The sequence below is a fragment of the Haemaphysalis longicornis genome, unplaced genomic scaffold (assembly GCF_048455015.1).
Source record: "Haemaphysalis longicornis isolate Haplotype H1 unplaced genomic scaffold, Haemaphysalis longicornis Haplotype H1 scaffold_1, whole genome shotgun sequence".
Lineage (NCBI taxonomy): Eukaryota > Metazoa > Arthropoda > Arachnida > Ixodida > Ixodidae > Haemaphysalis > Haemaphysalis longicornis.
Window position 1 is genome coordinate 58,084,746 of NW_027526203.1, and position 15,568 is coordinate 58,100,313.

Genomic DNA, 15,568 nt, shown 5'->3' on the forward strand with positions numbered 1-15,568 from the left:
GGAAAAACGGTGCTATAAAACATCATCCACGCCGCTAGTAAAAGCACCCACGAAATATCTGCCAAGGTAGTAAGCCTTAACATTTCCGCGAGAACCAGCTTTAGTACTGTGTTTGTTGTATTTGCGTACCCTAAACGGTAAATTTTTGCATCACGCTATGTAAACACCACAAGGGCAGTTTTACTAGAGCATCTCATCAGTTTAGCGTAGCGACACACTAGTAACGCCGACACACACGAATCGCGTGCAAAAACTCGCCATCCAGTTCACGCTTGACTGTTGTGGTGTGTAGTGGAGCTTGGGCACTACGAGTGAGGAGACAAAAGTCCAGAAAGGACTGCTCAGCGACATGTAGGTAAAAAAAATAAAGCAGAAAATCATCACGGATTTCTTCACGCGGAAGTAAGAAAAGAACTAAACAAAAACTTTTTTTAGTGCTCAATTTTTTGGCCTGTGTTGGTTCTTACGAATTTTGGATAATACGAATATTTTTTGCAGTCTTGCAAGATTCGGATCATCGAGATTCTACTGTATTTACAACACAAACCTTTCTGCTGCATTTGGAAGAGGTTTGTTTTGCCAAAGGCGGACGACTGGCGGACGACATGGGGTCCAGCAAGTACAGTCTACGCCTGTTACAACGGACCCTCTTAATCCGGAAAAAAAAAAAACGTCTGCTGTAGCCAAAGTATGCAGTATCCGACGGGGGGTGTATCAGCCCTAAAGTGGATACTTTGACCGATATTGCGTATACATAGTACATACACTTTGTTCTTTCTACACGCCCGCAGCACCTCCGCACACGGTTTGCACGATGGCAAAGAATCGCGTAAACACCGTTTCCGAAGCTTAGCACCGGCACTTGGAAAAAACCTAGTGCATGCGAACAAGCGTGATAATCTGAGCAAATAAAGCAAGAATATAACGAGGCGCAATTATTAACCAGCTATAAAATATCAGTCGTGGCCATCAGAATTAGCTAAGCTCTTTTAAAGGGACCCTGCAACACTCTTTGAGCAGTACAAGTAAACCTGCGCGACGTTTAGATTACACGGCCAGGAATACCTGAGCCAAATATTACACGTGCACGTGAAGCAGTGAGCGCGCAAATCGATGTGAAAGACGCGGAAAAACCAACCACTCTCTCTTCAGTTGTCCTCATTATGCAACCCCTGGCATGGCCTAAGGGACGTCACATAGGCCATGGCTGCACGATCGGCTATCATTGGTCAACTTCGCGCCTAGATTCTCCCATTTCCGTCGTCGTCATCGCTGTACACGAACCTCTTCTATGCCTGAACCTGTAGGCACAGTTTTGCCGTTTCTTTTGTGTTTTGAGTGCGCGCGGAGTTTGAGTGATGAGCTCAATACTTCCCTTTCAACGGGACCACTCTACCAGAAACGTTTATTGCTTCAAAAACACCCTACCAGACCGAGCGCGCACTTGCGAGCAGGCACCCATGCCTGCTTTTTTGTGGCACCGGACCGGAAATAGGCCCCTCCGCGTAGCGGAGAAAAGGAGAAAACTACCCGGCATGTGATATATCGAAGGCCGCCGAAGAGAACGCCGCGAGCCGCCCCCCTCTCCGGGAGAGAGAGCGCAGCTTTCGTCGCGCTGTGCGCGGTCGAGTTGAGAGGGAACGATTATGCGCGATTTCTCATTGTGCGTAGTTTCGTTAATTGTGAACGGATTTTCATCATTCTTGTGGGAGGAGATTTCTGGGACAATAGACTTTATCCCAAAATACATTACTAGTAATCGATGTCAAGTGTTGCAGGGTCCCTTTAAATCCCTTCACGACGCGGCAGGTTTTCCCAAAACCGTTCGTCAAACCGTTCGGATCGCTGCCTGATGTTCCCCCAAGGCAGCTTCCACATTTTTAACGATTTTAGTTGGGTCATTGAAACAGCTGTTGTGAAATAATCTGATGACAGACAGCTGTGAAATCGAAAGTTAGACCAGTTGGACAGCGCGCGGTTACCGGCAGATTGCAAACCATCCCCCCTACTTGAAACATTTCTTACCTTTTTCACCGAACGGAACGGGAACAATGCATGCGTGAGAATAATAAAGACCGAACTCCACTGAACCCGAGTTTTTTATTACATAAAAAAAAAAAGTGACGAGGGCAGACTCGCCTCCGGGTGCACCACTTTGCGTATTCGATAGCACTGTTTTCAATCTCACCGGAGTCGCGTTTATCAGCAGCGGCCTTGTTCTTGACGGTAGAGCGGACCGTCTGCTTAGACAGGCCTGTACTTGTGGCGATGTCTGCCTGTTTTTCCCCATTTTCGACAGCATTAATTACGGTTAATTTATCCGAAAGTGAAATCAGCTACCCTGCCGCTCATGCCGCTGGTCGCACAAAAAAAAAACACTGGCTTGGTTTGGCTGCGCCAACGACCCGGCTGCCAGCAATGTTGCCAGACATAACAGTTTTCTTGCAAAATTAAACAAAGAAAAATCACATCGGGTGCCAGCATCGCGGAAGTCCACTAGAAACTTTCAGTCGAAACAATTTTCGCCTAAAATTTAGTCTGTTGTAGCCGATAGTCTGCTCTAGCCGGGTCCGTCGTGAGCGGAGCGGACTCCATTTAAAATTCATGGGGACGAGACAAACCAACAGAAATGGTCTGTTGTAACCGAAAGTCCGTTGTTGCCAGATCCGCTGTAACGGGTGTAGACTGTCTGGGAGAGAGCACGGGAGACAGCAATGCGTCAGGCAGCTAGTGCAGCTAGGCTCCTGCCCTCTAACAAGAGGCAAAACTCCGCCATGTTTATTGAGTGTATATTTATACACTCAATAAACTCTATCTCTCTCCGTGGCCGAGGCGGAGTAACACGTTGACGGCGCCTCCCCCTGTAACCTCACACTGCCACAAATAGCTATTACGGCGCACAACATTTTCTGCCACTTTTTAGGGGTCCACAAATCTGGGAAACATGCAAAAACAAAGGGGGAGGGTACAGAGAGGGGGGCGCAGCGGCGGCCGTCAAAACGGTCAAAGAGGTCACTTGCAAGCCGTACGAAGTGAGTTTTCAGTGGAACCAATGACTTCAGATGGCGCCATCAGCAACGGGCGCCGAGGAACTGTCCACTTTGAACTCACTCTGGCAGGCATTACGTGACTTTCAGTTCCTTTTTAAATTACAGCTAATTTTCCCTTACAGAAGCACAAATTCCCTGAGGTCTTCCAGAGTTTTTCCAGACTACCCAAAATCCCTGACTATTCCCGGTTTTCTCGGTCGGTAGGCACCTTGCAAAATGGAGCTGTAGGCAAAACAAGTCACACATGAAGGATATGAGGTCATTGTGTGAGTGAAAATTGTGCTATAACTCAAGGTTCAAAGCTTATGTGCAGTGTTTGCAATACCTTGAAACATTTGATAGAAAATTTTCCTTGCGTATCTTGCTTTGCAGATTTTCTTTTTGTCTGAGCATTCCACAAGTAAATGCTATTTTGCACCTGAATTAGGGTTGACCATCTCACAAAAAGCATTAAAGCAGTAACATTTCCAAAATTTCACAAAAATGTCACTTCGAAAAAGCTACCCTAGTCCTGCTGATTTCGCAAACTCGATACCTTCCACTCCAATTGTTTGCGTTCTTAAATGAACTTTAAAGTGGCCTCCCTTCCTGCTCTGCAGTTTTGCCAGAAAGCAAGGCCTAACCTCTGCACAACCTTCTCAATGTTTGGTGAACTCGGGAGCAATCCTGGCCTCAGTGCTCTCGGCGATACCTTGGGGCCCAAACGCTGAAGGATACGTTCGGCAATCAGCAGCCCTGACTGCTCCTCCTACTTTTGCTCCACGAGTGCACCCCTTATCCCAACTACTTCCTTAGCTATCTCTGCCTGAAGCTTGATTGAACCAGGCCATTCATTCTTAGCCCCACAAGCATTTTTCAGGCCGTACGATGCAGGGTGAGGGGCTTATCTGAAACGAGAACATAAAGGCCTGTGCCCTGTGCAGGGATGCGAGAAACGTCCATGAGCCACGTACCCAAGTGACGACATCAACGCACAGGCCAGCACCTCCGGAACATAGTCGGCAATGATGGAGAATGCCGTTGTCATGTAGTCCTCTGAAGCACGGGGGGAGAGAAGAAGCAAAGGAAAACGCTCTGTCCAAAATGCAACCACAAGCCGTGCACTTCAAACTGGGCAAGAAGGCGCACCACAGTGAAGAAGGGCTGTTGAGAAAAAGGGCTGCCTTTTGGTTTTGGCGGAGAGATCGGCATCCCAGCCCCCAAAGGAAGTGTACTATTTACAGTGCGGCAACACAGCGATAGCAGAGCCAGAAAAGTCCCCAACCTCCCCTTCTCCAGCCCAGCACAGAGCAGAATGCACGTTCCACTGGCAGCAGGCACTTCTAGGGCCTTTGGGGCCGAAATCTAAGGTCTGACAAATCTCGTCTACTGTAGCATCAAATCTTCTGAAGCTGTTGCAGTTTTGCCTTGAGAACACATTTTCATTTTCGGGGTGCAGAGACCTAAAAGCAGGTCCATGGCATGGCCACGGGCGCACCTATCTCGGTGACAACCGTCAATCTTAAACGGAAGCAGTAGAAACTCGTGCCCTGTATTCGTTCAAATCACACCCCAAGGTCTTTCTGCGTTATATCGACCATTGTTTTTGCATTAACAAAAGGGACACATTTGGTGCCTTTACAGACATCTAAAAAGCATGGAAGAATTCATTCAATTCACTGTCGAGGAGCAGGTTGCAGGCAGTATTCCTTGCCTGGATGTGTTGGTTGAATGTTGTAGCAATTGTAGGGATGGGCGAATATTCGGTATTGTCGAATATTCGATCGAATAGCTCTCTATTCGTTATTCGCTTCGATCCGAATGCAGGTATTCGATATTTTCGAATTATTCGATGCTCCCGAATAGGCAGCTAAAAGCCAAGCTTTTCGGTCAAGCTTTCCGAGAGTTACCCCAGGCTTGGCTCAAGACCCACCAACGCGGACATTTCTATTATCAGTGCCGGCACTGCCGAGTTGCTGCCTTGCCTAGAGGTTCGACGAAGCTCTCGGCCGCCAGCACACTTTAGGTTAAAAAAAAAAGGCGGCACTGAAACGACACCGCTCCGAACATAGCGGCACCAAGCCAGTAGACTTGTACAGGCCGCCATTTTGAATAGGCATGCCGCCATTTTGAATAGGCTCGCTCAGTGCGGCAGTACGCCTATGGGTACGCCGCACTAAGCGAGCCTATTCAAAATGGCAGCCAGCCACTTGCGCTTTGCTTGGCTACGGCCGAGGATACTAGTGGCTACAATACTTCTTTTTTTAGCGGAGCTCCTAGGCGGCGCTTAAACTTGTGAATGAGTAGAGTTCCTGTATATAGCTCCCGCAGGGAGCTAAGAGTCGCGCGACCTTTTTCCACGCGCCGCCGTGATTGCGACACTCCGGTTATCCATGCCGCGCAGAGAAGCTCCCACTACGGCTGCGCCGCAGCCGCCGACGCGGGCGGCACCACGCCCCGCCCAGGAACAGCAGCAGCAGAAGCGTGAGGCGCCGCCGACCGAAGCGCCCCCACCGCGCGTCGGCCGCCGTCGGAAGCGTGGCGGCGAGGCTCCTTCACCCGCGACGGGCGGCTTTCCCGCAGCAATCCGGATAACAAAGATGGCGGTTGGTCGCGCAACTCTTAGCTCCCTGCGGGAGCTATATACAGGAACTCTATGAATGAGCAGCCGGCGGAAACTGCTGCACCTAGAGCATGTGGCGCAACAGGCATTTCTTCATGAAAACTTGTGAATACAGCAAAGGAAAGCTGTGTGTAAGATTTTGCAATAAATGTTCAACTGGTAATAGTTTTGCACAATGCTGTGCCTACGTGAGTTCTAATTATTAGAAAAAATTGTGTACATTAGTCAGGTCACAAGTTGCTCATTTGTCTTTGTGATTTGCAATGTGTACTATTCGAACTATTCGATTCGAAATTATTCGACCAAATCACTATTCGCTTCGAATTCGCTTCGAACCTCAAAATCTATATTCGCCCATCCCTAAGCAATTGCCACAACATTCAAGGTCTACAGAAAAGAAACCCACACAGCACGGTACCTTCATTTCAGTTCTGTGCACCCAGCCTGTCACAAACGCTTTACAATGGTCATCACTCGAAGCCAGATATTTAGGCATTAAAAAAGCACATTTTAGGCATCAAAAATAGGCAGGCAAAACAATGTTACAATGTTTTAGGCCTCTAAGGTAATATATAAGCAGGCACCATAAATTTTTACATAAATGCTAATCATTTCAAACAAAGACATTCACGACCAGCATCTATGAGAGGAAAACTTGTATTGATTGTACGGTTTAATGCGCCGACGCAACGCAGGCGATGAGGCGCACCGTAGTGGAGGGCTACGGATTAATTTTGACCACCTAAGGATCTTGAATGTGCAACGAAATCTCGAACGCACGGGCGTTTTTGCTTTTCGCCTCCACCAGAAAAACGGCCGCCGCAGCCAGAAATCGAGCCCGCGTCCTCGTGCTCAGCAGCACAACGCCTTAGCCACTGAGCCACGGCAGCGGGTACGACAGGAAAATGTAAAATGTTGTTGTTTATGATGGCACAAAGGTGCCAACAGTTGAAAATCGCCGTTCAATTGTCCCATGAAACTGGTGAACTTACGACGATCCATTGGCTCAATCCAAGAAGTGCACTGCTCCCATTCATGTTTACTGGCCAGTCACTTGCTCGAGTGTCGCATACAGTGAAACAGGCATGAAAAAGAACACTTGAGAGTTGACAATACTGATTAAAAAATCTGCAGAAGTTCATTGAATTGCCTACTAATGCGCAGTATTCTTATGTTATTCTTTGGTTTTGAGGGGAGATGTATAGGATGCATATTTTTGATTCTGCCAGATCTCTTTTGCAAATTTTTTTTTCTATTTTTCTTATTTTTTTGGTTTTTAAAATTTCTGTTCAACCAATTATCTCCATTTAAGCTATTATAAAGATTGCAGGTGTAACTGTCGCCAAATGTGCATTTTTGTAGAAATTCAGGGCGTTACACAGGTCGCCCTTTTCGCTATCTTTTTATTTGTATTTTGGATTTTTTGCGGACTTTTTTTGTCTACTCTCGGTTTTGGGGGGAGATGTACAAGATGCATATTTTTGATTTTGGCAGATCACTTGTGAAAATTGAATTTTTTCTATTTTTCTCATCGTTTTTGTAGTGTGTGCTCATATAGACAGATGGCACCACGGTGACGATTGGTGTGTGTGCTACCGATCGTGAGAGGGCACCACTGCCACGGTTGCCCATGTGTATATAATCAAAGGTGAATAAAGCCTTGGGGTCAGTTGCCCATTACCGGCGTGGTGTGCGTTCATGGTTAGCCGGGCGCGTGCTGTGGAAGTACGCCCTGCAACAGTTTTGGTTTTTCAAAATTCTGTCTGGCCAATTATCACCATTTACGCTATTACAGGGCACTGCTTTATGATGCAGGCGAGAGCTCCGTCACATCATTCTTTTCATACTTCACGGGCTTTCATTATAAGAAAGAAAAATGAGTACGCAATTAGTATGTTGCTGAAAATACCTCAAAGTGTAAGGGTTCCGGCTAGTTGGTAATTCATTGTCAACACAGCGCGAAAAAGACCAGGGACGATCAGCGCTTGTTTGTCGTCTTCGTTCGTCCCTGGTCTTTTTCGTGTTGTGTTGACAATGAAAATACCCCAGTTAGATGTTGCTTGTGGGTACCTACAAGTGCCTTATTGGCACTTTAATAATTGGGACAGTGGTTATCGACTTACACTTCTGTGTCACTCATTGTCTGAGGCAAGGAAAAATTATTTCCTCGAACACCCGAAAACAACCTACTATTTTTCCGCGGTCACGAAAGTGCTAATGGCATATTAGTAGAAATTAAGAAGAAGAAATGGACGTGGGCAGGGCATGTAATGAGCAGGCAAGATAACCGTTGGTCATTAAGGGTAGGCAAGCGTGGCAGGGAAGATGAGATCAAGAAGTCTGTGGGGATAAATTGGTTGCAGTTAGTACAGGACCGGGATAATTGGAGATCCATGGGAGAGGCCTCTGCCCCGCAGTGGGCGTAGATAGGCATATGGTGATGGTGACCTGCTAGTGTATTACAAGGTTGGCCCCTCTGCGCATGGATGGGCCTCGCCGGTCGTGTCACTTGTATTTACCAGGCATTAAAGCCTCAACTTTGACCGTCCTGGTGGTTGGTAGTACAGCTGGTAGTGCTTCCTCCAGCAGAGCCAGCCCCCTGTCATCCCATACGCTAGTCCACAGAGGCCAGAGCCGAAGAAATGGGCCCCGAAGAGGCGCTCCTCACCCTTGGCGGGCGTCTGGCCCCTGGTCACTGGGATGGCCGCAGACTCCAGCGTGGCTGCCACGGCGGCCACCTTGTTGGCCAGCCAGCGCAGGCACAGGGACTCATTGTAGCGGTACCGGACCTCCTCCTCCCCTTCCGTCTCTGCAGCCAACAACCATGCTCACTTCACTGCCAATCATTTGCGAGCCAAGCACTGGAGCCACCAATAGCGACCAGTGGAAGCTGGAGCACCACGTATCTGAATAATTGAAGCCTGATCTAAGCCCCAACCTCGTAAAAGCAGCCACGTCGGACCCTCATTGTTCCCACAGGAGGCCTGCGCCCGCAAGCTAACGTGCAGCCAGGTTTACAGCCACACAGCCACCCGGGGCGCCCATGACACGGCCTCCGACCTGAGAGGTGTCACTAGTACTGCTCTGCGGAAACTTTCCAGTGCCAACACAGGCTGCTGCACTCTGTTTACAAACGAAACTCGTTTGGCAGCCGCTTCCAAGGAGCCCCGTCATCACATCACTGTGAAACTGTCCCTGCTAAAGAGATGAGGCAGTGAGCAAAACAAAAATGCCCACCCATCGTGATGGCTAAGCATGGTGACACTGGTCTTCAGCCCTTTGCAGTCTATTGTTGGGCATACCGTAAAATCCTGAGCAAGCGCCCCCCCTGTGGTAACAGATAATTTGAGGAATTTTTGAGGGGGGCCCTTGCTCGGTCGTCGACCGAAATTCAAAATGGCGGCGTATTATCCCGAGCTAGCGTCCCCCCCTCCCCCAATACCTATCCCGCGAAAGTTTTTACAGTAGCGGACCGGAACTCAATATGGACGCAAATAGTCGCGTGCACGTTTCTGCCGGTTTGTCGATGCCATTCTACAACCTCAACCTTTTTTTCACTGTGTACGAATGCATCCTTCTCGCTTACGTCCCGCACACGTGGGACGGTCTACACGTTTTTCGATAATGGCAAATGGCGACTGTCAGCAGCTATGCTGGCTCCGGCTGGCTCACGTTTCCGCCAGCTTCGGCTTCGGCCGTGTGCTGGCTACGCATGGGGAAGGGATACTGCACGTGACATACGTAAGCCCAAACAGTTTATTTTTCCAAAAAATTGCGTCATTCTATAATTTAACATGCAAATATTTAGCAAAAAAAGAAAAGAAAATACTGAACAACTAGGTAAGAGGTTTTGTGAAAATGGGTGAAGCGCCGGACAAGGTTAAAAAAAGGCAGGGGGCGCTTGCTCGGGATTTGGCGCAAATTTCAAATCAATCGAGAATGGAGGGGGGGCGCTTGTTCGGGTAGGGGCGCTTGCTCGGGATTTTACGGTAGCCCCACATGGGTGTTCAGGGTTTTTTTTTTTTGTTTTTCGCTGCGCTGTGCGCGCATTCTTTGTGAACATGATGCACCATCTCTAAAGCGATACGTGAACTTGGTTGAGGTTTTCTTCATTTGGCACTAGGGTGCAGCCGAATGTTCACCCTGGATACAGGAGCGCTTTCACGTGCACGCTGTTCGCTGAAAAGAATGGGCAGTTCCTCATTGCGGGTGTTCTACAATGGAGCACGTAGTGAAAGCGACGATGAGTTCAGTGAGGAAGAGAATTGCGTGCCTTCATCAGTTAGTGATGACAGTGATTCGACAGAAGCGAGTGACAAAGACCACGACGGCGGTGGAGACAGCACCGGGGGATTATTACACTGTGGGTTATGCATTTTGTCGAAAGACAATAAATAGGTGGCGAAGATTTTTTTCCTGTCATCTAGAGGTTTCCATTGTCAGTCGCTTTATTTGGAGGTGCACACAGCTGCAGACACATGGTGAGACAGAGCAGGAAGACCTGCAGTACCACAGCAACCTCATCTAACAGCTGATCTGAGGGCTCAAGCCAAAAAGCGGGGCCTGTATGCAAGCATGGAGTGCGAGTAAAGGCTACATGGGACAAACCATTCCTGCTACAAGTTGCCAGGCTAAAGCAACAATAGAAAAACAAAAGGAGGCCAGTGGGAACCTGTGCTTTTCTGCAAAACCTGCAGTAACAACCCTGGCCTGCACCCAGGAGAATGCTTCGAGCGGTTTCACACACTGCTCAACTATCGGTAAAGGAGTTCCAAGCACAATGCAGAATATATATATATATATATATATATATATATATATAGACAGAATAAGGGTTGGTAGTCAAGAAAACCTCGGAAAGCAAAGGGGAAATGCGGTAGGTCATAGAAACAGATGAAGAATTTTTTGAGTCAGAAAGAAAGTGTTGAAAAAATGCCCGCCGGGTGGGATCCGAACCCACGACCTCCAGAATACTGGTCTGGTGCGATAACCACTACGCTACCGGCGGGCATTTTTTCACCACTTTCTTTCCGACTCAAAAAATTCTTCATCTGTTTCTATGACCTACCGCATTTCCCCCTTTGCTTTCCGAGGGTTTCATGACTGCCAACCCTTATTCTGTCTTAATTCACCGAGCCCCTCATTTCCCATTCTGATTCACTACATGCATAGAGAGGGCCTCTGTTCTGGCAGTCTTGGTGCCAAAGGTAGCTTAAGAGGGTTCAACGCTGGTCGACCACTCTGGACATGTCGTAGACACTCGAGTCACGGCCCGGGGGTTAAAAAGAAGGTCCCCTTCACCCAGAGTTGTCCGAGTGGCGCTGGCTACCACCCCCAAGTGCAGGAAACAAAAATACCTTAACACAAATACTGGAGAAAGTGGTGGGGAAACAGCCTTGCCGGTAGCGTAGTGGTTATCGCACCAGACCGGTATTCTGAAGGTCGTGAATTCGGATCCCACCCGGCGGGCATTTTTTCACCACTTTCTTTCTGACTCAAAAAATTCTTCATCTGTTTCTATGACCTACCGCATTTCCCCCTTTGCTTTCTGAGGTTTTCTTGACTGCCAACCCTTATTCTGTCTTAATTCACCGAGACCCTCATTTCCGACTTCTGATTCGCGCTATATATATATATATATATATATATATATATATATATATATATATATATATATATATATATATATATATATATATATATATATATACACGTAATGTACTTTGTACTGTGTTAGTGTACTACTTGTGTATTGTTGCCGCACCGTATAGGCACGAATGTACATAGATTTCACCATTGTACCCCTTGCTTTATTTTATTTTTATTTTTGTTGTTTTTTTTTTATTATTGTTATCATTCTGTGTCCTTTTACCCGCCGCGGTGGCGCAGTGGCTAAGGCGTTGCGCTGCTGAGCACGAGGTCGCGGGTTCGATTCCCGGCCGCGGCGGCCGCTTTTCTGATGAAGGCGAAAAACAAAAACGCCCGTGTGTTCGAGATTTCGGCGCACGTTAAAGATCCCCAGGTGATCAAAATTAATCCGGAGCCCTCCACTACGGCGCGCCTCATCGCCTGCGTTGCGTTGGCGCGTTAAACCCTCCAATCAATCATTCTGTGTCCTTTTGCACTGAACAATTGCTATTGGTAATATGATCTTGCATGAACGCTCCTCGAGAACTTCATGTGGCACTGAGAGAGAGAGAGCGATCTTTAATGAAGTCTGGCGATGTTAGCTGGGCTAAAATGCCTAACTTGCTACGCCAGTTGATGACGTGAGGACGATGATGTTCAAGAACTTGATGCGCACAGATACGGCAAGCTATTCACAGTGACTGGTCTAGACCTGTGTGTTTCAGGTACTCTATCAGAGCTTTGGTAGCCCGTAAAGCACGTTTGGGACAAGCCCATGGTCCTAAAACGTCCTTTAGCTGCATGTCCACGGAAAGTGGCAGTCCCAAAGTCACTGCGAGGGACACTCTTTGAGCACTGAATCGAGCACATTCACAGAGCAGGTGCTGCAGGGTTTCTCGCACATCACAGTGTGGGCAGAGTGGCGACGTAGCCTGTTTTATCTTGAAGAGGAAGTTGCACGTGTATGCAACATTCAACCGCATGCGATGTAGAATTGCTTCTACCCGCTTGGAGAGTCCTGGTGGCATTTTAAATTTGCAGTTGGGATCGATGAAAGATAATGGCGCGTAATGACGTGATACGTCATCCCAGGCTGCACGCTGCATGTTCCATGCCACGCTGGATGCAAGGACAGATGCATCTTTCCTGGAGAATGGTATAGCTATTGCCGATGCACGATGCTTATGCGCAACGGTTGCAGCAATGTCTGCCTTCACATTGCCAGTTATCTCACAATGGGCTGGAATCTACTGAAGTGCAATGTGATGGTGCGCTTGTAGAGCTTGGAGATGTAAAGCGTGTATGTTACACACAAGCCGGTCTTTTGGAAAAGATGCTAGACATTGAAGGTGGCACTGTATATCTCCCTCTTTGTATGTGTTATTCGGCCTTATGTCCACTTATATTTCGGTATTTATGTGATCTAGCTTAAATTAGCGTTACTTTGCATTGTATTGTCCTTGCATTGCATGACCTTGCCTTTCTGCGTCTGCCTCGTGGACGGCCGTCACATTTTACACAAGAAATCGCTTCCGCGTTTTCACCCCATGTGAAACCACGTGCCGTTTTGGGGCTTTCTCCAAACCTCTTGCATTCCCGCATTCTCCCACTGCAGTTCTCGCGCCCCTCCCGCAAAAAAAAAAAACCCTCTCTTGCCTCAATCCCCCTCTTCCTTCCTTCCTCTTTCTTTCTCTTTTTTTTTTTTGTGTGTTGTGAGCGTGTATTAACGCTTGCACTAGGCATCCAAAATTAACTCTGGTCTCCCCCACCCTTTTCTCATAACCAGTCAATTTCCAGTTAAGGGGGGACACTGGTCTTGAGGACCAAGAATTTGCCAAAAAATCAATTTTCTGTATTAATTTTATTTGCAGTCTATAGGTCCCAAAGAATGTACCTGCAAAATATCATAGCTGTATCATAAGTATTCACAAAGCTGTCACCATTTGAAGTTGGCTAAATGGCCATTTTCCCCTGCATTTCCGAACTTTGTGCCTTGTTTTCTCAAAACCAGTTTTTTTCCCAAGGGGTCAACTGTCGGGTACAATATCTTGGGATGTACTGGTCAGATTTGCATCATTCTTGCTGCATTTGAAAGCTTAAGAACTGAAGAGTGCAATAAAACCACAAAAATATAGAATTTCTTTGTACTAGTACAATTTCTTATGCATTTTGTTTTACGAAAAAATTGATAATTGATGACCTGACATTTCATAAGTTCAGAACAATTGCAGAAACAGTGATAAAATTACTGCTGTGGTATAGTTGCACTCCCTGGTCCTTCGAGAGCACAAAGGAACAAGAATTATTCAAGTATATCATAAGCAGATAATTAAAAAATTGCCCGAAATGGAATGACATAACATGTTGCAAAACTCTGAAATTAGACTATATAGATGAAAACTGACTGCATATTTGCGCTCAGGATGTTAAAACACACCTAATGTGCAAATTTCAAGGAGATTGGTTCAAAAATAACAAAAATGTCTTCAAGACCAGTGTCCCCCCTTAAGAAACGAGCCCCTCCTTAGTCCCTCACTTTCTTGGTTTCCCGTGGTGACTTCAGTGCCATGCTACGCCTTCCTCTCATCCTACAGCCTCGCCTGCCTTGATGCCTCGATTACGCCCCCCTTTCCCCTCTGCTCCCCGGCACCACTCCAACGCTCCCCCCCTTTGCGTTCTGGGGCTTCGCATACTTCTGTGTCGCGTAGAGCCTACGTTTTGCTTGATACATCTTCTTGCTCTGCCCACAACTGAAATGTATTGAAACCCAACTGATCTGCACTACTAGACCGGTCCACGGTCGAAACGTTAGAATAAATGTTACGTTTTTCAGTTTGACTTCTCTATCGTACAGCTAACCTCACAGCCAGGAACCTTTTCTCTTAACTATATATATATATATATATATATATATATATATATATATATATATATATATATATATATATCGATATAGCGAATCAGAATAGGAAATGAGGGGCTCGTTGAAAATAAGACAGAAATAAGAATTGGCAGTCAGGAAGACCTCGGAAATCAAAGGGGAGGATGTAGTAGCTCAAGATAAAGATTTTGAAAAATAAGAAAGTGGAGAAAAAATGCCTGCCAGGTGTTCGGATCCCACCTGGGTTCGGATCCCTGGGTTCGGATCCCACCTGGCGGGCATTTTTTCTCCCCTTTCTTATTTTTCAAAATCTTTATCTTGAGCTACTACATCCTCCCCTTTGCTTTCCGAGGTCTTCCTGACTGCCAATTCTTATTTCTGTCTTATTTTCAACGAGCCCCTCATTTCCTATTCTGATTCGCTACATGCATAGCGAGGGCCTCTGTTCTGGCAGTCTTGGTGCCATAGGGAGCTTTAAGAGGGTTCAACGCTGGTCGACCACTCTCGACATGTCGTAGACGCTCGAGTCACGGCCCGGGGGTTAAGAAGAAGGTCCCCTTCACCCCGAGTAGTCCGAGTGGCGCTGGCTACCACCCCCAAGCGCAGGAAACAAAAACACCTGAACATAAATACCCCAGAAAGTGGCGGCTAAAGTAGCCCCGCCGGTAGCGTAGTGGTTATCACACCAGACGGGTATTCTGGAGGTCGTGGGTTCGGATCCCACCTGGCGGGCATTTTTTCTCTACTTTCTTAATTTTCAAAATTCTTTATCTTGAGCTACTACATCCTCCCCTTTGCTTTCCGAGGTCTTATTGACTGCCAATTCTTATTTCTGTCATATATAGTGTGAGTATATATATATATATATATATATATATATATATATATATATATATATATATATATATATATATATATATATCCTGAGCTCTTCTTGAACAGCGTGTTTTTCTTCGCGGCGCCAGAAACTGACAAAATGGTGGCAGAAAGTTCCGGACCTGGAAAGGTTAAAGGGACACTGAGTTGATTTGCAAACATTGTGAGCTTGCTTGTGCAGATTAAAGGGGCACTGACACAAAAATTTTGCATCTTATTTTTTTTGCTGCGATAAGTAGCTAGTGACCTACTTATCACCTGTAGAAACCTCATTTTCTTCAGTGTGCGACGGTTGTTTAATTAGAGGCATTTTCAATGCTGCCAGTCACAGTTTCGGTTTCAGCGGGTGCCGCGAACCGATGGATTTTGTGTGAACAAAGCTGACCACGTGACCCTTGGAAGGATATCACAGAGCAGAGCTGCCGTAGCACTGTCGAATCCGCATCGCCGGCAGTTTCTGTGAATGCCTTCACGTACTGATCTCGTGAGTCGCTTCATTACAAAGTGACCGTGTACATGACGCAGGCGCTG

General features: G+C 46.9%; 1 protein-coding gene and 1 non-coding gene across 6 annotated transcripts in view; both read right to left on the minus strand.

Annotated features, from left to right (window-relative positions):
- The window catches only part of LOC144176532 (ribonuclease H2 subunit B-like), a 96,925-nt gene that overhangs the window by 36,301 nt on the left and 45,056 nt on the right, over nucleotides 1-15,568 (minus strand). For all 5 annotated transcript variants that reach the window (XR_013323798.1, XR_013323799.1, XM_077705219.1 and 2 more), the window contains exons 6-7: nucleotides 8,321-8,461; nucleotides 4,004-4,085 (exon numbers count right to left, since the gene is read on the minus strand). Coding sequence is in view for 3 of the 5 variants with exons in the window: in XM_077705219.1 (XP_077561345.1) it covers nucleotides 4,004-4,085; nucleotides 8,321-8,461 (223 nt within the window). In the remaining 2 variants the exon portion in view is untranslated. The remainder of the gene's footprint in view (nucleotides 1-4,003; nucleotides 4,086-8,320; nucleotides 8,462-15,568) is intronic.
- Trnat-agu (transfer RNA threonine (anticodon AGU)) lies at nucleotides 10,588-10,660 on the minus strand. The gene has a single exon. It is a non-coding gene; the product is annotated as a tRNA-Thr (tRNA).